This window comes from Cetorhinus maximus, chromosome 22 (assembly GCF_964194155.1).
Source record: "Cetorhinus maximus chromosome 22, sCetMax3.hap1.1, whole genome shotgun sequence".
NCBI classification, from domain to species: domain Eukaryota; kingdom Metazoa; phylum Chordata; class Chondrichthyes; order Lamniformes; family Cetorhinidae; genus Cetorhinus; species Cetorhinus maximus.
In genome coordinates this window covers 22,702,436-22,725,146 of record NC_135900.1, presented here as the reverse complement: position 1 = coordinate 22,725,146, position 22,711 = coordinate 22,702,436, and the positions used below count along the sequence as shown (strand labels likewise).

The following is a 22,711-nucleotide window of genomic DNA, read 5'->3' as shown; positions in this document are numbered from 1 at the left end:
GAGGGAAGCAGCACACACTTGGAAAAGCTTGTCAAAAGTGAGCATTTTTCTGCAGCTGAGACCATTCAACAGCTAGGAGTCGGGCCTCTGAAACTTTTCTGCCCACTCAAGCAATGTACAAGCATGAAAGTGCCACCAAATGCTCCAGAACTTTACACCTCTCAGGCGCAGACTGCAAATTAATGTGCCTTTTAGAGGGCAGCAGAACAAGTGGCCGATTGGGCAAGTTGTAGAATGGCCATGTGAAAGATGGCCATGGCGCAGTCACTGGTGGAGGCGCTCACAGGTCCTTGCAATGTCTTTATTAAGGTTTGGACCTGTATCCTTCATGGTTCAAGTTAACACTGCAATCTTGCAGTGCTTGTTAGGAGAATACCTGTGCCTAAGCTAAGAGCACAGCATGCAGTCCAGTGACCAATCAGTCAAGTGGAGTGGGGCAGAGGTGGGCGGGGTTACGGACAGCCATGAAGCGCACCACACACTGGCCATCCCAAGTGGTGGCCAGCACTCTCTTGCATGCGTGAAGGGGCCTTCAGACTTAACTAAGAGAGGTTCTTCGGACACATATGCAAACCCACCATCCCTCTCTTTGATACTGCAGGAGGAGAACATTAGGATCCTGGAGCCTGGTGATTTTGCAGTATGCCTCATAACTTACAGGGAGCAGAGAAGAAGAATAAGAGAGCGGTGGGGGTGCCTAGCTTCGACAAAGGGAGGAGCACCTCCCTCAAGATGTAGAGGCGACAGGGCCTGCTACGCACGTAGCTGAGGATCCACAGAGAGCTGCCGCTCGTAGGCGCATTGTTAGACCTAGGGTCGATAAACGGCACTTGTCATTACTGCAGATGACTGTGAACCAGTGTTGCACATGTCTGGGGAACTGTTCGATCACATATGCCACCTGCTGCAGGATTTGATGCCATGGACATGGAGGGCATCCACTGCCAGTGGCCATAAAAGTCAGACGCAGGCACAAGGGACGCAGGGCCAAGAGGTAGTCCAAGGCGGAAGGGGCCGCATAAGATGCCACTATCCTGCTGCCAGGGTATACAGGCAGCGAAGCAGCTACCTCGATATGTCTGAGGTGCAGTGCCAAAGGAGGCTCTGTCTCTCAAGGGAGACAGTCAACTATATCTGTCAGATGATTGGGCCTGCGAACTGTGTGGGTGGACACCCCAAGCCAGTGGCTCTAAAAGTCACAGCTGCCCTCCACTTCTATGCCTCTGGCTCCTTCCAGGGGTTGGTGGGTGATCTTTATGTGTCTTCCAACCTGTGTCAAGCAGGTTACAGACGCTCTGTTTAGGCGTGCATTGACCTTCATCTACTGTTGGGACCAGGCAGGCCAGACACAGCGAGCCAGAGGCTTCGTGGCCATTGCTGGCTTCCCTCGCGTCCAGGGTGCAATAGACTGTACACATGTGGCCATCAAGGTGCCAGCAGGTGAGCCCAGTGCCTTCGTCAACAGGAAGGGCTTCCACTCCATGAATGTGCAGATCGTGACAGGATGCTGACTCTTCAAGTCTGTGCAAGATATCCAGGCAGCTCCCACGACACTTACATCCTCAGGCACTCCCAGGTGCTGGGGCTCTTCAGTGCTCCAGCCCGGCTGGATGGATGGCTGCTGGGTGACAAGGGCTATCTCCTCAGAAGGTGGCTCATGATGCCTCTCCGCCATCCAAGAACAGAAGCTGAGCAGCGGTACAATAGGAGCCACGTCTCCACAAGGGCTGTGGTGGAGAGAACCATCGGTCTTCTCAAGATGCGCTTCCAATGCCTGGACCGCTCAGGGGGTGCACTCCAGTACCTCCCAGATTGTGTGTCAGCATGCTGCGCTCTCCACAATCTTGCGTTGGAAAAGGGGGACGCTGTGGATGATGAAGATGTAGACGCATTGGCTGCGCATGCACATGATGAGTCCAGCAGTGAATCCGAGGATGAGCATGCACAGGGAAATGCTGAAAGGGTAGACGCTGACCCGGGCATACTCCAGGGAAGCAGAGACACCCGGGAGGCTTTAATCCAATGAACCTTCAGCTAGCACACCACATGTGGACCTCCAGGACAAGCCTGGGCTGTGTGCTCCATATTTGAGACCTGAGTGAAAAATATGTCTGGTTAGGAACATTAGCTAAGGCCCTTGTTAATAAAGCTGAATGTCCCTCAAAGCACTCATTACATTATTGAAAACCATCCACCAGCAGAACAAAAGAGGCAACCTCAGCCATAGTGACATGCCTGAATTTAAGTTTGCAACCAAAATGAAAAAGGTGTTAAAAATCACACCAACTCATAAAGACCTCATTGCGAGCCAACACAAAAGCACCAGTGATAAGCCCGTGGTGTGCCTAAGGTGCGTTATGTTCACATTTTCGGGTGCTGACCCCTCGCTGGGAGTCGCATCTGAGACAGCCTGCTGACCCTGCTGTCCTATTGGCCTCAATGCCCTTGGCGGTCGTCCTCTGGCCTGTGGAGCCTGTGCTGGCCCTGCCTGGGAGAGAGCTGCCAGTTCCATAGCTGGCATCTCCCTAGCCGTCGCAGCCTCACCGGATGCAACGGTCACTTGCAGAGGGGCGGAGGAACTGCTGCCCTCATCTTGAGTGCCCTGAGAGGTGCCCGCAGAGACGACAGGCAGCTGTTGCGCCTACGTGAGGTCGCTTTGGACCTCCCTGCTCACCACGGATGGATGGGCACCGAGCTGGGAAACTTGGTGCCAAGACCATCTCCCACAATGGCACTGACCAGCTGAGGTCAATGCCGATGTGAGGGCTTGCTGGTCCGAGCACACCCCCAGGAAGCCCTGATGGGTCTCCTGGAGGAGCCTCTCCATGAGAGTCGGCACTCTTTCCATGGAGAACGCATGGCGCTCGGACATGAGGCTCATTGCTTCCGTGATTGTCCGCTTAGACTCATCCACCATGGACACCAAACCATGCATAGCCTCATGTATCTCCCCTAGCTGCTCCCGCATCCCTGCCACATTTCCTGCGCCTGCTGCGTCGCAGACGACTCCAGAGGCACATCATCAGGCACCGACTGAACATGTGCCTGGTCCCTTGCAGTCCTCCGACTGCTGGCACCATTGGCACTCTCTGTCTCTACCAGCTCCTCCAGCAACTGTGAAGTGCCCTCACCGCTGTGCCTTGGGACACTAGCCAATGTTATAATTCCCACTGAGGTGCTAGTATCTGCGCTGGTCCCTGCCTGGCAGATGTGACGCTGGTGAAACTTCAGGGCCCTCAGGTGTGAGAGGGGTCCTCTGCTGCTCCTCCTCCTAGCCCTGCTCTGGTGATCCTGAAAGGAAGAACAAGGACATTTTCTCCATGTTAACTGATTCAATGTCAATATGTATCCCTGTCCCCCAGATCATTATGCGCTCATCCTTCCACAAGCAATGGTCAAGCCATGTTGCAAACTTCAATCACTGAACATTCAGCACTGCCGTGGCTCTTGGGAGAACAATGGTGACCTCACTGCTGGGCAAACATACCTGCCTGACACCGGTGGACCTGGGCGCATGGCGCCTCTCCAAATCTAGGGTCTCCTGCTCGAAGCGGCCCAGAATCGCTAGCTGTGCCAGCCCACCAGCTCTGGCCCGCCGCCAGTCCTCACACACTCTGCAGCATTAAGTGCATTCTTCTCCTGAAAAGGAGAGACGAGCATTGATTAGTGCTAATTGTACCTGGACTCTCCTCGTAGACGGCCCAACCCAACCAGAGTGGGACATTGCAGGGCTCCAGTGTCTTCTCACCCTGCTGCTGCTGAACACTCACACAAAGATGCTAGGCCTATCCCCACCCTGCACCCCCCGCCCCCCAAATCCCCTTGGCCAAATTCTGCCTACATCACATTAGGCACCACACGGTCTAACCTTCCATAGCAAGGAGGCACAAGCACGTGGAGCACAGAGGACAGCAGATCAATTGGTGCCACGCCACCTTGAAGCTCCCCTCCCAGCATGTCATCACCCTGACTTTGACATGTCCTGGAGTTCCAGCACTGCGCCTAGGTGCAGCTCCTCCAGGTTGCCCCCAAAACAGTAATGTCGGTTACAGTGTAGCACATGCTGCGGGGGCAGAACCCATCTCTTCACCACCCTCTCAGGTGGCATGGGCAGTATCTGCTGGCCCACCCAGCGAAGGACACATGCCGTCAATGATTCAATGCAGTCACTACACTCAGAATTGGGGGAGGGGGGGCATCAGGGGGGAAAGCCTACCTGCTGGGGCTAAGTGACCAATGCCAACATGGTGCTCACCCTTCCTGAGCGCAACAGGTCGTTGAAGCGTTTGTGACACTGGACCCAGGTGCACCGCACCACATCGCGGGAGCTCACCACCTCCGCCATCTCCTCCCAGGCACGTTTGGTCATGTGGGCGGGGCCTCCTCTTCCCGTCCTCGGGAACCAGCACCTCCCGCTGTGCTGCCACCTCCTCAAGGAAGGCAGCAAGACAGTCATTGGAAAAATGAGGGACACAATGCAGGGGGACCTTACCCTCCTGCCTGGCCTGCTCACCAGCAGCGCTCTGGGAAGCCCTTCCACTGGCCATGATTCGCAGCCTTGGAAAGGCTGCAGCAACTTTTTAAAACAGCCTGCCGGGTCGCCATTGGACCCGGTGGTCATTGCAGACCTGCTGCCGCCTGCCCACTCCCGCTGTCCTCGGGAGCCGCGATTCACGTTGGGAGGGCCCCAATTGGCCTGCCCACGTAAAATGGCAGCACGGACCCAATCGCAGGCAGCAATCGGGTCCGCGCCTGCTCCCGTTCCGCCCCTCCTGCCAGCCAGAGAATTCAGTCCTCGATGTGCCCTTCCCATTTCTCATGTGCCTGCTTGTTCAGCTTCCCCTCACAACACCTGAACCTTCCTTGTCCTCATTTAACCCACCAGCTACTGTGTTTTACCATATCATCTTCTGTCATCTGCAACACGATCCCACTACCAATCATTTTTTTCCTTTTCGTCCCTTTCCTCTTTCCAGCGAGACTGCTTTCTCCATGATACCATTGTTCATTTTTCCACCAACCTAACTTGTACTTGTCCTTTCCACACTTGCTTACACCTCTTTCTATACCACTGTCCAAGGTTTTAAAACCTTGTATATAATTTGCAATTTATGTGCGCTTCCTGGACTGTAGTATATTGTAATTGCCGTGCACGGTGTGACCTCCTTTATGTCAGGAATACCAAATGCAGCTGCTAAACATCTTCACGTATCTGCAGATAAAACCCTGACCTCATTATGATTCACCACTTTTAACCCCTCCTCCAATTTGCACTCTGATCCCTCTCTCTTAAAGTGGGCACACCCAAATTTCTCTCATGTTAGAGTCACTACATTTCCCTTAAGTAACCCAGGATTAAGTAGGGAAACATTTCCTAGAGGCTGATTGTACTGGCCGGTTTGAAATTGAGAGGCTTATGAAATCCATTGCATATCCTGCCCGACCGCTCTCTTCCTAAATTTCATGGAGAGTTGTGGAGGCATAGGGCATCCTGCCTGCTCTTGGGCCTATTGAGGCCCTTAAGTACCAGCTAATGGCCACATGAAGACCACATCCCACCTCCACCGCTGTTTTACCCACAGCAGAAAGAGGTCCACGCTATGTGAGAAGTCCAACAGCTTTAGCTGTGTGGGCTGGTGTTGGGCAAGTGGGCGGGGAACCTCCTTTGCAGCCCTACTGTGCCCATTGGAGCCCCTCCTGCCCCCACCCTAAGGTCATCCTTCCCCCCCTTTACTCCAGCCTCTTAAGCATGGCCCTCCACCCCGCTCACTTTAAATCTGGGCTCCTCTTCATCAGGACTGCCTGTAATACTAGTAGTGACTACCACTCCCACCTTACGTTGCTGGGACTACAGAACTGCCAGCCATTCAACTGGCGAGCTGCTCTCTAAGGCAGCACCTCCTCAAGAGATGGGGCGGAAGCCTCACCTTAAAGCAATGCGTTAAACTGCTGAGAGGCAGCCATCACTATAGTGGGCGGGCTCACTACTGACTAGGTAGGTGGTCGAGGACCACGGAGCCCAGTAAAATCCTTCTCACCCTATCCAGTGATCTTCCCTGGAACTGAGTGTGCAGAGATATCAGGTGACGGTAAGATCTAGCTCACTTGCAATAGACAGCCTGTCAACACTCATTGGACTCACATGTAAATAATGATGTGTGATCAGCGCCCATAGAACTGCAGCCCCCAGATTCAACAACATCAGGAGGAAAGGAGAGAATATTGATGAAAATGGGCAAAAAAGAAAAATAGCTTACATAAGGCCAGATATCAAATTGATGGAAGCATTCCAAGATAGCCCAATAGAGTTTCAGCATTGTATCTCAAACTGACTTGATGTGCCCCATAAGGCTGAATTTCATCAGTCTCAGAATATTCAGGAAAGGGAGGGAAAAAAATTAGCTGGCAAGGAATTTCTTTCCAAGTCACTCAAATATGCCTTTTGGCTGTCTGCCCATTGACAGTTTCCATGGATATGTCATTGTATTGGCACCATTCTACTTTCTGAATAAGAAGGGTGGGAATATCAGAAATTATGAACAAAAAAAGCTTCAAAGAGGAATCACAAACTTCAAAATAGCACATCAATGGCTTCTTAGTGCAAATGACATACTTAAATCAGGAAAAAATAAAGAAAATTAATCCTGAACATTCATTGCTTGGGTTTTTTTTTAACTATGAAAGCCATGCCTGCTAACCTTAACGGTCTATGCATTCTCCATGCACCGCAATCAGAAACTGTCCTGTTTTTGGTTTCACTGCAGGAAATAAATTGTGCCATGATGACCTGTATCCGAATTGACCACATCTGTTATGATGGTACCAGCCATATCTTCATATCCTTAACTCGAGGCCAAAGAGAATTATCTTCATAGGCTCTGTGTCACCAGAGAACCAAATGCAAAGCTGTGCCACCTGCTAAAAGTGCATCTGCAGCTCGCATGGCTACCAATCAATTTATATATTGAGTATTTACAAAGACTTTTGAAACTTCTGTCACCTTAATATGTCAGTTGCCTTTAATTGCCTGATCACTTAACTTCCACCACATGTCATTTTTCACAGTCATCACTGGTGTCAGCCTTGACTCAGTGGTAACACAGTTACCTCTGAGTCGAAGGTTTGTGGGTTGAAGTTCCACTCCAGGCTGATGCTTCATTGCAGTACTGAAGGAGTCTGCACTGTCAGAGGTGTCATCTTACATTTGGAGTGTTAAACCGAGCCTGCCCTCTGAGGTGGAAGTAGAAGATCCCATGGCCCTATTTTGAAGAAGAGCAGTGGAGTTCTTCCTGAATCCCTGACCAACAATAGAATAACTGGTCATTGCAACAACAACTTGCATTTATATGGCACCTTTAACATAGTAAAATGTCTCGAGGTGCTTCACAGATAATTATCAAACAAAATTTGACATCAATCACACAGTTCTAATGAAAGGTCATCAACCTGAAATATTAACTCTGTTTCTCTCCACAGACGCTGCCTGACCTACTGAGTGTTTCCAGCATTGTTTGATTTTATTAACACAGCTGCATTATATAGCTAGCTGAAGAGCAGTTAGCCATGTCTGAAGTGAGCAGTCTTATTTCAAGCCTGGACCCTTGATGTCTTGTGGTTTGTCCTGCTCAGCAAAGCAGAAAGAGGACCTTGCTTTTCAGAGAATTTTTGCTGTCCTTGTCACTAGTACCTGCTGCTGCTCATTTGTATTAGGTGTTTCACTACATGCAAATATTTTACCTCACTAACTAATCCATACGGAGTGCCAATGTCTGTGCTGGTGTTTGAGAGGGATGGATTGCATGGTGATATATCCTCACATGGTGATATATCCTCAGGAGGGCTTTTCTCCCCTGAGGTGTCTTCTGCAGGAACCTCATCCTAGAGGAAAGAGAAAAGGGGCAGGGGGTGGAAGCTGGGGGAGATTGGGTGGGGGGTGGGAGGGATGTGTGGGTATGTAGGTCAAAGGCCTCTTGGTAATGGAGGATCGTAGGCCTCGGCGTGGTGGGGGAGGGGCAGAGGACTTCGAAGGCCCGGTGGGGCTGAGGGAGTGTGGTGCTAGAGACAGGAAAGTCAGGGGTCTGGGGGAGTGTAGTCTGGGCTAAAGTAGGTCAGGGCAAGATCAGATGGGGTGGGAGGTGGCAGTGGGGGCATGCTTGATTGCGGGTGGTTGCCCAGTAGGCAAGCTGGATCCAACAGGTAAGTGAAGAGACAGTGCTGGCCTTGGTTTAGCTGCCTGATTCCTCCAGGCTCAGGAGATCTAACTGCCAAATCTCAAATGGAGAATCTCATTACACTGTTCAAAGTGCCAACCCCCTCCTTGGAGCAAACTGAAATGAAGTTGAGAAGATGATGAATGTCAAACAAAGTGTGGCCTGTGAATTGAAGAAAGGAGTGATGGGAGTACTTGGCAGTTGTGCAAGAGATGGGTTGTGAAAAGAGAACAACATTTGTCACTCTGTTTAAAATAAGAAAACATGTAGCTGTATGCCCTTGAGATCGTATGCTGAAAGTTGTGTTGGAATTCAGGGCCCTTGTTTTTTAATTGTTCTTGTAGCAGTCGTTTGTAGCATTGTCAACCTCAATGGACCATCTTGTATTTGTGATCTTTCAGCAACTTGTTAATCCCCTGCCATAAAATCATTCAGTTATGTTGAAGTTGTAAAAATGATGATTTTCTTCTGTCCTTGCCCTAGATCCAGTTGCACGACTGGCCTTGTTCAACAGTAAGAAAAATAAACATTCTCCTGTGAAGCCAAAGAAAAAGATATGTAATCGTGTGGAATACTTTAGAGGTAAAAGAAACTACCAGTTGTAATACCAATATTTAGAGACAGGTTTCAGGTCGAACATTTATTTGTTTTGGTCCTTGTTGGTGTATAATGTGTTATAAATTAGCTTTTACTGGGAATGCAAAGTAGGCCACATTGCATGGGCCACCTACTGTACTGCCCACCCAATATTCAGTTCTATTGAAGCCATTTGGCATTTAACGAGCAATTGATGCGATACTGCCTTTTATGTATTGCCGGCGAAGACACATTTACACTGGATTGTCTTTTACTTAATATTTTATAAAAATCACTGGTCATAGTGGGAATGATGTAAACGGTACACTTTTGTCACTTATGAGTATGTGCTAAAATGCCAATAATGTTCAGGGATGCATCTATATACAGGTAGTGTCTGAAATCTGTATATCCGAAAACTAGCGATGTCCAAAAACTGGAAATTTTATTAAGCTTCCATGCATGACTTTTAACTTATTAGATGAGTAAAATAACTTACCGGCTTGTTCGGCTGGTGCTGCTTTGCTGCATCTGTGCGCCGACTAGTTATTGGCTTCGAGCACCTATCTTTTCCTGTGGTCCGAGCAACCCGTGACCCCACCTGACCCAACTTGGCCCAATCCGCCTGACCTCACCCAGCCCAAACCACCTGACCTGAACCACCTGACCCAAAAACTGGTAAGATCCGATATCCAGCACAGACTCGGTCTCAACGTTGCCGGCTATGAGACACCTGTACCTTTCACAGATCCAATTCAGACCATCCGTGGCATGGTATATAGTTTTATGGCTGGGAAATTAGATACCGAGGTTAACAATCCATTCAACGGCTTCAGCTGACACAATGTGAATGATTGAGTTGCAACCAGGAATGGATCTCTCAGGTCAGGAGTTCAGTATATGGACAATGGTCTGACTTGGATGGCCACAATAACAATTTGAGCTGTTCCTCATATTCCTCGTGGAACAAGTGGCCATGTGTTCCCTAATCCGTCCTCAAGCATTTGAGGTTTGTCCGGATTTTCTGTGGAAGATTAGGTGTGTCATCATAGGTGAGGCTGTCATCAGTTTATAGGGTGTGGAGTGTTCCAGTCAGGGCTATGGGATTTCAGATAGGTGCCTGGGTTTCTTTTGAGGTCCTGTGTCAGTGGGAGTACTTCATTGGCTGTCAGCTGGTGGTGCTCTTTGAGGAGGATGTTTTCCCTGCAGACACCAGGAGGTTCAATGTGTGCTGGCAGGGGAAGCCACTCGAGCAGTGTGGGTCTCACCGTTCCAGAAATAATCCTCATGATTTCCCAGAGGTCGATATCTACCATGTTCGCTTGGCGGCTCCTTAACCAGGTTCAGCAGCAGTACCCTGCCGTCAGATAGACCAGGGCAAGTGAAGCAGTGTGTAGTGTCAGTGCTTAGCAGCCTCAGATAGTGCCCTCCAGTTCCTGCGTGAGATTCACTCTCATCTTGACCTCAGCTCTGACAGTCTGGAGATGTTGCCAGTAGGTCAGCATACAGTCAAAAGTGATGCCAGGTTATTTTGATGTTGGTTTGTGGGTGACTGGTTTTCCACAGAACTGGGCACGAAATTCTTCCCTGAGTTGTTCAGGTGGAAGGCTGAAACAACAGCCTTGGCAGCATTTGCTTGAAATCTCTATTTTCTGAAGTAGGCTTCCAGGGAACATAGTCCTTTAGTGAGTATTTTCTCTATTACCTGACGTTCTTTAGCCTGGAAAGCCAGAGCTAAGTCATCAATATATGTGAAGAGCTGTGACTTAGTGGAGGTGGTGGGGGACTCAGTCGTATAGACTGTATGTTGAAGAGGGCTGGTGCGAGGATGATCCCTTGGGAGCCCGTTGTTGGTTTTACATGGGCGATTGATTTGATCTCCACGGTGCAGAAGGAACTATCGGTTGCTATTCATGGAGTTGATTAGTTGTAGGGTTTTCACACAACAGATGATTTTGGAGAGTTTCAGCAGCATACCTGCATACCACACTACGTCATAGACATAGGATAAATCAGCAAAGGTGGTTCGTGTCTACATCCATTCAAGCTGCCTGCTCAGAAGATGAAAAAGATTTTGAGAAACACCCCCCCCCCCCCCCCCCCACCCCATCAGATACTGAGTTATTTTCATAAATGGGACATGGGAACCATTCACCTGCCATATTGTATGATTTTCACCAAAGTTGAACCATTCCCCTCCTTTTCCTGTTGACTACCAACAACAGAAGATCTATTTTTTTTAAAAATCTGTGCCTTAGCATGCATCTGGAAACGCGCAGTACTTGAAAATTAATTGTACTCTTCATGCATAGATGTTCGCCAATCACAAGATATTGTCCATTCTGCTTTTACCTTAATGTAACTGGAAACTATGCCCTTGCAATTTTTCCCCAACTTGAGTCTAAGTCACGTGAAGTCCACCGCTCCTCCTTATTGACCTAACCCTTCCTTCTCTAATCACCTCCCCCGGTATTTGCAGGTTTTGGTCTGATGCACACTAGAGGTAGATCCATCTCTTGGCAGAGTCTTGTTCCTAAAACTGAAGCCAAATTCCAACTGCTGCTGGAGGCCTGAGAAGCCAACTTCGGGGCCTTCCGCATTACCTGAAAGCAGCGAAGGAGGGCTTCAGCCTCAAAAATCTTTCTACTTGGACTGTTTTTTTTTGAAAACTATCTCAGCCTTGCAAGCTTTCTATTCAGGTACTCACAATCTGAGCACGAGGCTTAAATGACCACATCTGGGCACCCCTCAAAATGGATCACCCCTGTGGCAATCCAGCAAGAAAATTAGGTGCAGTTAGATCCCACCCATCTTGTATACGTTGCTGCCCCATGTTTGCACCTGATATAGATGCAAAGGATACGAATAGCTGCCAGATGTATTTGGATGCTTATCTGCCCGATACAATGCTTTGTAACTTCAGTATATTAAACACCTCATTAGATTATTAATAGTAATTCCTTTTCTGCCACTACAATTGGGACTTCTGGATTGTACGTCTTTGTGGTAAATTTGTCCTTTGCCCAACTTTCCCAACACTTACTTTCATGCAGATTGGAAATAGCATGAGAGCATTAAAATTGCACTGGGTCAAAATCTTGGAACTCCCTTCCTAACAACACTGTGGGAGTACCTACACCACATGGACTGCAGCGGTTTAAGAAGGCAGCTCACCACCACCTTCTCAAGGGCAAATAGGGATGCGCAATAAGTGCTGGTCCAGCCAGCGAAGCCCATGTCCCGTGAATGAATTTTTTAAAAAGTTTATTGTGCACAAAGAATCATATTGGGACTAAAGATCTGAGCCATTTGCAACGTACTCAACAGCTAGGGTTCAAGCTGGAGTGTGGAAGGAGGATCATGAAATAAAATGGTATCAATTATGCCAGGTCCTAAACTTTCCTGGGAGTTTCCGTGGAGCCTTATAATGATGTGAACCTCTACTAACGCCAAACATAACGAATGATGTAAAATGGAACATTCCTGGGGTGGAGACTCCCAGGACTGGGGTTTGCACATTCCCAGCATTAACAGACTATTATGTGGAAACCAGCCATGTCAGCCCACTGAATAATGAATCTGGGGCCGATGTGGGGGTTAATAAGCCAATATTGGACCCTCCAAAAACCAGGACATTTTTTTCAGTGTCTCACCCCATTTTATGATGGGGGACACAAAACTGACTCCCCTAGTACCCCTGCCTCCCAAAAGCAACATATTCCATGTTTGTTTTCAACCTAATAGAAGAGGTATCTGCCCAAAATATGACATGAGCACCTGTCTGCCTTATTAAAGTTACTTCCTTGTCCCAAATGGCGGCCTCATGGATTTTTTGATCCATTTTTCAGTACTTATACTTCTTTAAAATGTTGGCCTTTTAATAATATTGACTGACTGTGCATCACATATTTTTGCTGCTTATTAAATGATTTTCGTAACTTCCATAACTTATGTGTGTGGCTTGGGAGACAAGATGGAGAACTTTGTTTCGTTCAAATTCCTAGTTTCTACAGGAGCTATAAAACATTTCTCATCTAATTTATAAAAGCATTATGACACTTACCAGTATGAGGTAAAAAAACTGTCAAAATCAACTCATCCAGTATTGAATTCCCTGTCAGCTGGTCATATTGCTTCATTGAATGCAATTATACAGAAGTCCATGGTCTAAGTCATTCCACCCTCCAGGCTGCAGCAGGAAGCTTGGTGGCATTCAGTAGTGGGGCCCAAAAAGGGTGAAAGGATGGGAGCTCAGGGCTGGGGGTGGGGTGGTGGGGAGAGGGAGGTGGAGGGAAGACAATACAATGTATGCAGCACTCAATTCTAACTTTTCAATTAAATTTGTCATAGTTTCATTTAAACTCTTCCAACAGCAATGGCTGTGCCAGTGTTTTTTTTTAAATGACAGTTTGGGATTATGCAACACATATAATTTTGAAAAATATGACTGGAGGCCATCAACTGTCAAAATTATTATTAAAGCAGTTACAACAGAGAGTTGAAAGTGTTGAAATGGGAAAATATTGTTTATGAAAGCTGTTTTTCAATTCGTTTCACATCTGTAGAAGACAATTATAACATAGCTGTGCGTAATCAATGAGTGAAATATATAAGTTTGTGAAACTATGGATTTAATGGCTCTCTTAGGGTGTAAAATGATAGGGACTTCAAGCAGGTAGATACAGCCAGCAAAATCTAGAAAAGAACTAGAATAACATAAACACATGGAGTTGGATAACTTGGAAAAAATCTGTGTTGTGTTTGTGTTAATCATCTCCAGAAGAAATCTAAACTGATACTTGAAACATAAGACTTCTTGGAGAAAGCAGCAAGGCCTGAGGCATTGGTGATCTCAAGGAGCTCTCTATGGGTCAGAGCCACTTTTCTGGCAGAGTGCAAGCCTAGTTCACAGCATTGCCTCTCAGAGAACTGTAAAACACTGCAGGAGTTGTGCTGTGTATGCACAGTATTTAGTTCATTTTCTTTTTTGCTTAAATGCTTTGCCACTTGTTAAAGGATTAAATTTGAAATGAATTGTGTACCTACTTTTTTAAGCACCTATTTACCAAAATATGATACTTTTTTTTATAGGTTTATTACATCATCATTTGTGTTTTGTATTATGTTAACCATAAATAGCATTTAAAAGGACCTTTGCCTCATTTAAGGAAAAAAATTAAAAATTTTAAATGTTTGTTGACAAATGAAATATGTCAGGAAAGGTTCTGTGCCGTGTGCTTCTCTGCTGTAGAGAAATATGATTTCACAGCATTGCATTTTATGATCCTACTGATACTTTCCGCAGTACATTCTAGGTAAGCTGACAAAATAGTGGCCACCCTAGAGCCGATAGAGCTTGTACTTAATTTTGAGTAAGAATTTGACTCCTATATATTACCAATATTATTTTGTAAGAAACAAAATTCTGGGTAATTTGGTGGCAGTCATAATCCTTCCTGAAATGCCTTGCAAGAAAGCCAACTGTACGGTTCTTCCCTCGTTACTTAATGATGAAAACAAATAGTTTTTACACAAGGAAACGTCTCCAAGTTGTGGCAGTGCATGATTCAAAGCATTCCACAGAAGAAGTGCTTATCCTTCTGTTTCCCTTTATTCTACAGGTTTGCAGTATTCACTAAATTAGCGTAATTGCTCATGGCATGTTAATACAATTCTTTATATACAAAATGGCGACAGAATTGCGAGTGACATGGAGCCATTTAGTAAGAGACTGCAGCAGCAGAGTCAGACTGATAAAGCAAAATAAAATGGCAGATATTTATAAGACAATTTAGTATGGTAATTGTTGATGGAAAACATGGCCAAATATCATAATAAGTTCTTGAATTAGAAGCCCACATTATATGCAATATTTGTGTAAGATATAGAAAATTTGTTGCTATTGAAAATGTGCCTAGCATATTGGTGTTTCACATATATAAAATGCGCTTGATTTTCTTTTATTTTTGATACAATGTTTCACATTTGATTACATCATTTGGAAATATGGCATTCAGACTAGTTGAACAATGTAGGCATGCTTTTTCCAATACTTCAGCCTGATTTTAACTTGGGCCACATGTGCAGAGACCATAGCAGGTTGCCTGTTCACATCACACTACCACATGAGGCCCAGAGATATTTTAACTCCTGTGACTGCTTACTGTGTTCAAGTTCCAACTCCCGCCGAAATCCAATGGGAATCGCTATATGGTCGGCGGGTAGGAGCAGAATCTTGGATGGCTAGCAGACACCATAAGGGACCCAAGGGAACAGTCCTTGAGCAGGAGAGAGCCAAGGTTTTCTTGTGGAGTCCATGAAACACTCCTATTCCTCCTGACTAAAATCTTCCATCCTGGGTCTCATCTGGCGCTTATGTGTTTTGCTGCCAGGATTCTCTGAAGCACTGACATTGGCTGACTCTCATCCAACTGTGAATTAAAATCACATAAAAGTCCTATTTGCACCATAGAACTCCAACTGTTGCAAATTTATGAGGCAACAAATGCCGTTGATGCTTCCCAAAACCTGGGAGTTAAATTGATGGCATGTAGGAGTGCAATGTTAATGGGCAGGTAATTACTCTGTCTTTACTTTAACTCCCCACATGTCCTCTTTTCCTTGGGCACAAAGGGTTAAAATGAGGGCTTTTATGCCACAGCTTCCAGCCGGGTGGGACTTTGCGACAAGAAGCTCTCCTTGTAACAAGCAAGAATTTCACTTAAATATGCAAACAAAGCAAAAATACAATTCACCAAAATTCATACAGGAATTTTGGCTGTTTTAAAAATGCATTGTCAACCAGACAGTTTTGTGCTAAGGGAAGTCAACATTTAATGGGAGCCCCTAGATATTTTCATTGTGAAATTCAAGCCTGCAGTTGAAGATTATATTTCAGCTGAGGTTAGTTTTGGGTACTTAACTTTGACCCCACTTTTTTTTGGTAGTTTTTGGGGCAAACATTTTGGTAATTTTAATTGCGTCAATTAATATTTAAAATATATTCACCCCCACCACTACTATCCACCCCCCTCCTTACCACCCACCAAAGTCAACAAGAGCCCTGCAATAGCACCAGAATATTCCCACCACCTGAACAATGAGGTCCCAATGGCATGTTCCATGCCAGGAGCTCGTTGCCATTATGGTTTTGAAAGTGATCCTGAAAGTCCTGGTCAAGTAATCTGGTCTGAGAAGGCATCATCCAATTTGGGGTGATGTGCAAACACATCATTATCTTCAATTTGTCAGCAAAGTTGACTGCTACTGTGTGAATCTGAATATATACTTTTTCAACCGTAAATACTAGAAAAGACTCGAAACAGCAACAGAAACTAATGCCGACTAGCTTTATTGGGCAACTGAAAGTAGCATGCTGATTGAAGAGTTTGGCTGGAAGTCGCATCCTTCAGATCATGCTGGGTATTTCGGTTTCATGTTATAAAGAGTTGTCCACTAATTAATTACTTCAGGAGAAAAAAATTCTTATTGCATCTTTTGCATGTATTTATTATTCATAGATGGTTAGAATTCTAAAATACAGTAATTCTCACAATAGGAAAAATCAAAATTCAAAGAAATTTTGCTCGTGTCTATATCTATATATAAGAACAGTCAGTATTACTTTAGAACTGAAAACTTAAATACCTGCCTGTGTCCACTTTTGCCCTACAGCTTTTTCCCATTGCATGATGAGGTTTTGATCTGCACTAAAGGCTGTTAATTTTAGCAAGTTTTCTGCTGCACTTGCCAGTGAGGTGCCAGAATGTTTAGACTCTTTTCTAAGCTTTGTTAAAAATAAACATGGAAATCTGCCTGCAGGTGTTTTGATGGCCTCAGATCAGAGCGAGATTTCCTGTTTTAGTTACGCAAATATGCCAGGCCTCAGAGTTGATGAAAATGGCTAAAATAAGAGGCCAGCAAAATCCATGGATTACCAAAGCATGGGCATACTTACTTTAATTTGTTGTAAATAAATGGAATTTATTTTAACTCAATGCCTTTATTATTTCTTGTACAAATTACAAAAGACTTAACTGCAAACCAGCGATCCAGGCCCATCTTCTCATATCCCCTCCATATGTTAAACTTTGCACTGTGAAGATTGGAATGAAATGTTTTCATAACTTTTTAATTATAGTTAATGCAATACCTGGCAGAATTCATTTGATATTTTCGTCTTGACAGTGGAACTTAATATAGGAATTTAATATATTAAACTAGTAATGTGGAATGTTCTTTAACCAGCTTGAGCTTAACAAGGTATTTTTAACAATACTAAACCAAAGATGTTCTTGCAAGATGCATTTCTCATGCGATATGAACTAACTGCTCGATTAATAGTCATTATTATTCCTGCTGATGCTAGGTTGAATATAAGCAGTGAAATTTTGGAATAATCAAAAAGCTTTGAAAAATTGCTAATGTTAAAGTGTGCCACATAACTCTTCCACAGGTGATAACCCAGCATTGTTAAAATATTTTTTGCTACATCATTTTTTTTAGGATTGAATCATCAACTATTAAAGGTCTTTATTGAAGCATGTTTCCAGTTAATCACCATGTCCCTAATGTTTATTCAAACTATTTCTTTATATTTATGGATGCATAAAGAGCTTAGATAAAAAAAAAGTCCATAGGAGCATGTTTATTAGAATAAGAAATGGTGCTCTTCACAAATATTTGAAAAAACCTCGGACAAAATTTAACCTGCAAATGACCTTGTCTTGTTTATTCAGTAGGGAATTTCTAAGCAATGCATAGAGTGTCTATTATTCTCCTTTTTGAGAAAATTAATGGCAGATGGTCCTGATCTCAATGACTGTCACTGACATAGCTCTGAATGACTTCATTCTTTAATATCATGACATTGTTTCTGATGCAGAGATAGTGACCTCCGATTGTACAAGATCCCTGAGAGATCTTCATGATAAGCCTTCATGCACAAATATTCCTGGTGCAGGAATCAGTTACTATTTCTACTTACTCCGAAATTTGCTAATCCAGTAGACTGCTGAAAATGTTGCAAATTAGACAACAGTAATTTATTTTGCGATCCAAAATACACAATAGAAAGCAAGTAAAAACAAGGCTATATGAGAAGACTTCATTTAGGGCAACTGATTGTCCAGTTATGGTTTCTCTGACTAGTATTTGCATTTAACAAGAAACATTTCAGTTTCAAAGAAAGGAACCTGATGTACTAATGGCAATGACTTAATCCTCAGTTGCTGAATGAGAATTATTAACAGTTTATTCAAATTCATTGTCGTGTGTATACGTGTCAAAGATCCGGATAGCTAATGGTTTTGAACATATATCGTTTGCAGTTTTCATAATAAAGGTCATTAAGGTGCTTTGAGAAAAAAGAGAAGGGCAGTCACTGAAGGCATGCAATGCCAGATGCTATGAGTCAGTCGTCATTGAGAATGAAAGGATGCAGAGGATGTTTACTCTTACCCATATCAGTTTAAATAAAAGCAGCTTTGCTAAAGAAAAAAATCTGATAAGAATAAGATCATCGTTGATCACATATGGATTGCTGCCTTTTTCCCCATTCATTGCTATGGTTGTGGAATCCTTGAAAACCATCATAGACGTTTGTCTTTAGTACTATTCTACATCCAGAGCATCACTTGTTTCCACATCACATGTCTAATAAAGATTTGTTTTTGGTGTACTTTATTGTTCTGCAGGGTATCACTTTATATAAACACAGGATAAGAAGCAATTGCTGCTACATAAAAGCTTTTGAAACTATATTAATTATCTTTGTCTTTTTGGACATGTAAAAAATGTTACTTTTAAGAATGAACTGCAGTCATTTTATTTAATTATAAAATATAATATATAATATAATATCTCTTTTAATAACCATAATGAAGGGATCTTGACTGGCAATTGAAGTTCTACTGTGTAGTAATCAGTTGCTCCTCCCGGCAGTTTACTGTGCTGTTAACCCATGCAGTCATTCTTCAGAGCTGATTAAACAATTTTTTAATGAAAAGTATTGTCCTATGTCTAACTTTGGGCTACATTTGAAAGACAATGATTGCCTCCAAGTATATTGCCATTCTTCATTTGTGGGCCTAAATAGAGGCAATCAGGAGGCAAGGTAACTAGATCATGTTGATAAAGACAGGGTTGATAAGAACAGAATACTAGCGCCTGAATTGGAGTTTATATAGAGTGGAGTTGGAGCATGCAGGAAGGAGCATGTTGGAGAATCAAACTTTCAGATGACAAAGGCATGGATGAGGGTTTTGGTGACAGTGGGAATGCAGGCAATGCTTTGGATCACATCGCATCTACCTTTTAAAAAAAATTAAAAATAAATAAGATTTAGATTTTAAAATTACAATTATTTAGGACCTCCTGAGGTTACTTATTTGCCTAGTACCAGTCATAATTTATTCTGTTATTTCATTCAGCTCCTGAAGAACTCATTCATCAAGACACTACCTCAACAGAGATACTGCAAAGGAGCAGAGAACTAACTTACCAATGGCTTCATACACAGGTGGCCAATGATGAACAAACAAATTCCAGAATTATGAAAAAGTAAGAACTTTTTGTTTATTTGACAGATAATATGAACTTTGCTGTGTAAATAGAGTTGATGACAAACCATAGCAATTCATGTCTTCTTGGGGGAGAATTTTTCCTATGGTGGGCGGGCTGGGCGCGGAGCCGATCGCCGCTGGCGATTGGCTGCGTGCCGCCATTTTACACCGGCGGGCCAATTAAGGCCCGCCCAGCTTAACGCGCGGCCAGTAACGCTCAGCGCTACCTGTGCAGGCGGGGGGAGGAGGGAGAGTCAGGGCCTGCGCTCTTTCACGCATATGCACGAAAGAGCGCAGAAATCTCCCTGAGGCACGGAGCTGCCTCGGGGGGATTGAATAGATTATAAAACATTTAAATAAATGAAGTAAAAATTTATTTAAACATGTCCCCTCATGTGACAGTGTCACATGAGCTGGGACATATTTGTGAAGTTTGGAAAATTTATTTATTCAATTTATAAAGCTTCAGGAAACCTCATCCCGCTCGCGGATGAGGTTTCCTGAAGAACATGAAGGCTGCTTGGACTCTTTGCCTGCCCACCAACCTTAAGGTTGGATGGGCAGCGTTCTTGACTAGTTCAATTAGTTTCTTAATGGCCTTAGTAGGCCGTTGACATTTCGGCGGGCGTGCACCCACCGAACAAAATATCGAGATGAAGCGCAACAACGTTGGGACACATGCCTGCACGTCATTTTACGTGTCAGCGTGTCGGGCCCACCCTCCACACACCGACCGGAAGATTCAGCCCTTACATTCTGTAAGTATACAGACAAACTAGCGATAAATTTTCATTTTGCTGCCTGAGCATAAAGCTGACTGTGCATATTGGCCACTTTTTAAGAAAATTGCCTGGTTTTACATCCCTGTAATAGGTGGCCAATCTACAATGCAAGTTCTATTCCAGGGTAGCCAGTTAAAAATTTTCCCTTATGAGCATTGTCCACATGCACAGACTAGTTGAGTAAAGTTTAAAAAATATGGTGTATGGTAACTACTATTGATCTAGTTATTCCACAACATCTGTTTGAAAATGTGATTCAAAAAATACGTTCCAGATTCTCCGGCCATGATATTGCCCTTTCCACCCCCCCACACCTCTGCCTCAGCCAGTCTTCTGCTGAAACCCTCATCCATGCTTTTGTCACCTTTAGAATTGAATATTTAGGTAATAAAAAAACAGAAAATGCTGGAAATACTCAGCAGGCCTGCCAGTATCTGCAGAGAGTGCAACAGAGCTAATGGGCTTCATTTTCAAACCGGGGTCAGGAACCCAACACCCAGATAATTTCTGGATCCTGACTGCATGCTGCATTTGAAATGCAAATAGCCTAATTTGGCCAGAGTTGAGCTTGGTGCCCAATTAGTAATGTTGACTGTTAGCAGAAGGCTGGAGCTGCCTGCAGTGTGTAAGTGGCAAAGGCAGCCAGCAGCTATGACTGGGCTTGCTGCTGCTATGCCAATGAAAACAGGCAGCGCCTCAGAGGGCCAGGATAATCGCGCACAAAAGCAGCCATATGGCCAAATGAGATGTAATGCACACAATCCGGTGCAAGATACCCTGACTCTGACATTATCCACCTTTTAAAAAAAAATTCACTTCTCCCCACATTGAACCTGACAGCTATGCAGCAACGTGCAACAGACAGTTCAAGTTTGCTGCGTTTCAGATTGAAATTCCATTCTTGCCCTCCCCAGGCCATTAACAAGCTCCTCAAGCAGCTTAACAGGTCATTAATTAGAGGTGAGTGAGTTTACAACTCCCTCCTCTCCTCCATGCCCTTACTTTGAAAATTGGAGTGCATCCTGAATGCACGGAGATCCAAGAATGCCTTCCGGAAACCCGACTTTTAAATTACGCTGGCACCTGTTCCTGAACCCTCCCAGCAATTGAAAATCTGGCCCAATATTTCAAATCTGTGACCTTTCATCAGAACTGGGAAAAGTTTGAAATGTAATTGAGCAAGTGAAAGGCAGAGGGTGGGAAAAAGGACGAATGAGAAGGTTTCTGATAGGGTGGAGGGCAGGGGAGATGAAATAATAAAAAATTTCATGATGCAAGAAGTAAGGGAATGTTGGTGAGACAAGTAAAGAAAGAAAAGATGTGTCTAGAGGAGGTGTGACTTATAGGATCATGAATTGCTGCCATCCAAAAGCAAAGGAAAGATAAGAAAGAAAGAAAGAAAGCAAACCAGCAAAAGAAAAGGAAGCAAAATATTCCAGTGCTTTCCTGGCCTGCCCTCCCACCGTGCATTCATAAATTCCAAAACTCTGCTGCCTGTTTCCTAACTCGCACCAAACCCCGCCACCCATCACCTCTGTGCATACTGACCTACATTGACATTTGGTTTGCCAACACCTCAGATTTAAAATTCTCAACTGTGTTAACATTCCTCCATAGTCTTGCTATTCTGTCTCTCTGTAACCTCCTCCAATCTTACAGCTCCTTGAGAGATCTCCGTCCTTCAGCCATGGCTATTGATGACTGTACATTCAGCTGCCTTGGCCTTAAGCTCAGGAATCACCTCCCTAAGCCCTTCCACCTTTCTACTTCTTTCTCTAGCTCCTTAAAACCTATCTCTTTGACCACATTTTTGATATCTAATCTCTTTTATGTGGCTCAGTGTCAAACTTTGCCTTTATAATGCTCATGTGAAGCACCTTGGAATGTTCAACTACATTAAAGATGCTATATAACTGCAAGTTGCTGTTTGTCTACCTTCACAATGGTTCTGTAGCATTTCATGTATTTCCTCCTCAACAAAAAGCAAGATAAGAGAAAGATCTTCAAACAGTATCTATTATAGATATTTAGAAGAAAACAATAAAGTACAACTCATTAGGGCAGTTACAAAAATAACTTAGTAAATGAGTCTGCATAGCATCAGATGATGGGCATGGCACCATGGTACCCATTCAAAGCTACAACTGAAAGATCATCCTTAATGAATCATAAAGTTGTAAAGAAGTAAGAAATGGATTCTAGCGTCATCTCTGAAGATGGAGGTAAATCTATCATTTGCACAGAATGGAATAGGATCCTTAACAATGGTTCTGTGGCCGTTTCCTAGGAAATCCTTTATGTACAAACTTACACATCTTGTACATCGTGTACCAGTCAGATTGGTTTACTTTTGAATAGTGCCTTTGGAAGTTAGCACTGTGATTCTATTGAGCTATGCCATTTCATGGATTGATCCTGTTGTAGGTATCGGCAAGCGAGCAAATGTAATCCTCCAGGTAGACACTTTCAGAAACTGAAAAAAGGGACTGAACAAATCGTGGCTAAGTAAGATATAAATACGGTGTCCAACCTAATCACCTTCATAAAAATATTTTTTAGTATTCACATGAGAAACAGAAAA

General features: G+C 44.3%; 1 protein-coding gene across 1 annotated transcript in view; it reads left to right on the top strand.

Annotated features, from left to right (window-relative positions):
* lrriq1 (leucine-rich repeats and IQ motif containing 1) overlaps positions 1–22,711 on the top strand; it is a 226,967-nt gene that overhangs the window by 178,711 nt on the left and 25,545 nt on the right. Inside the window, exons 23-24 of the mRNA XM_078568561.1 lie at positions 8,694–8,792; positions 19,217–19,346. Of these exons, the coding sequence (XP_078424687.1) occupies positions 8,694–8,792; positions 19,217–19,346 (229 nt within the window). The remainder of the gene's footprint in view (positions 1–8,693; positions 8,793–19,216; positions 19,347–22,711) is intronic.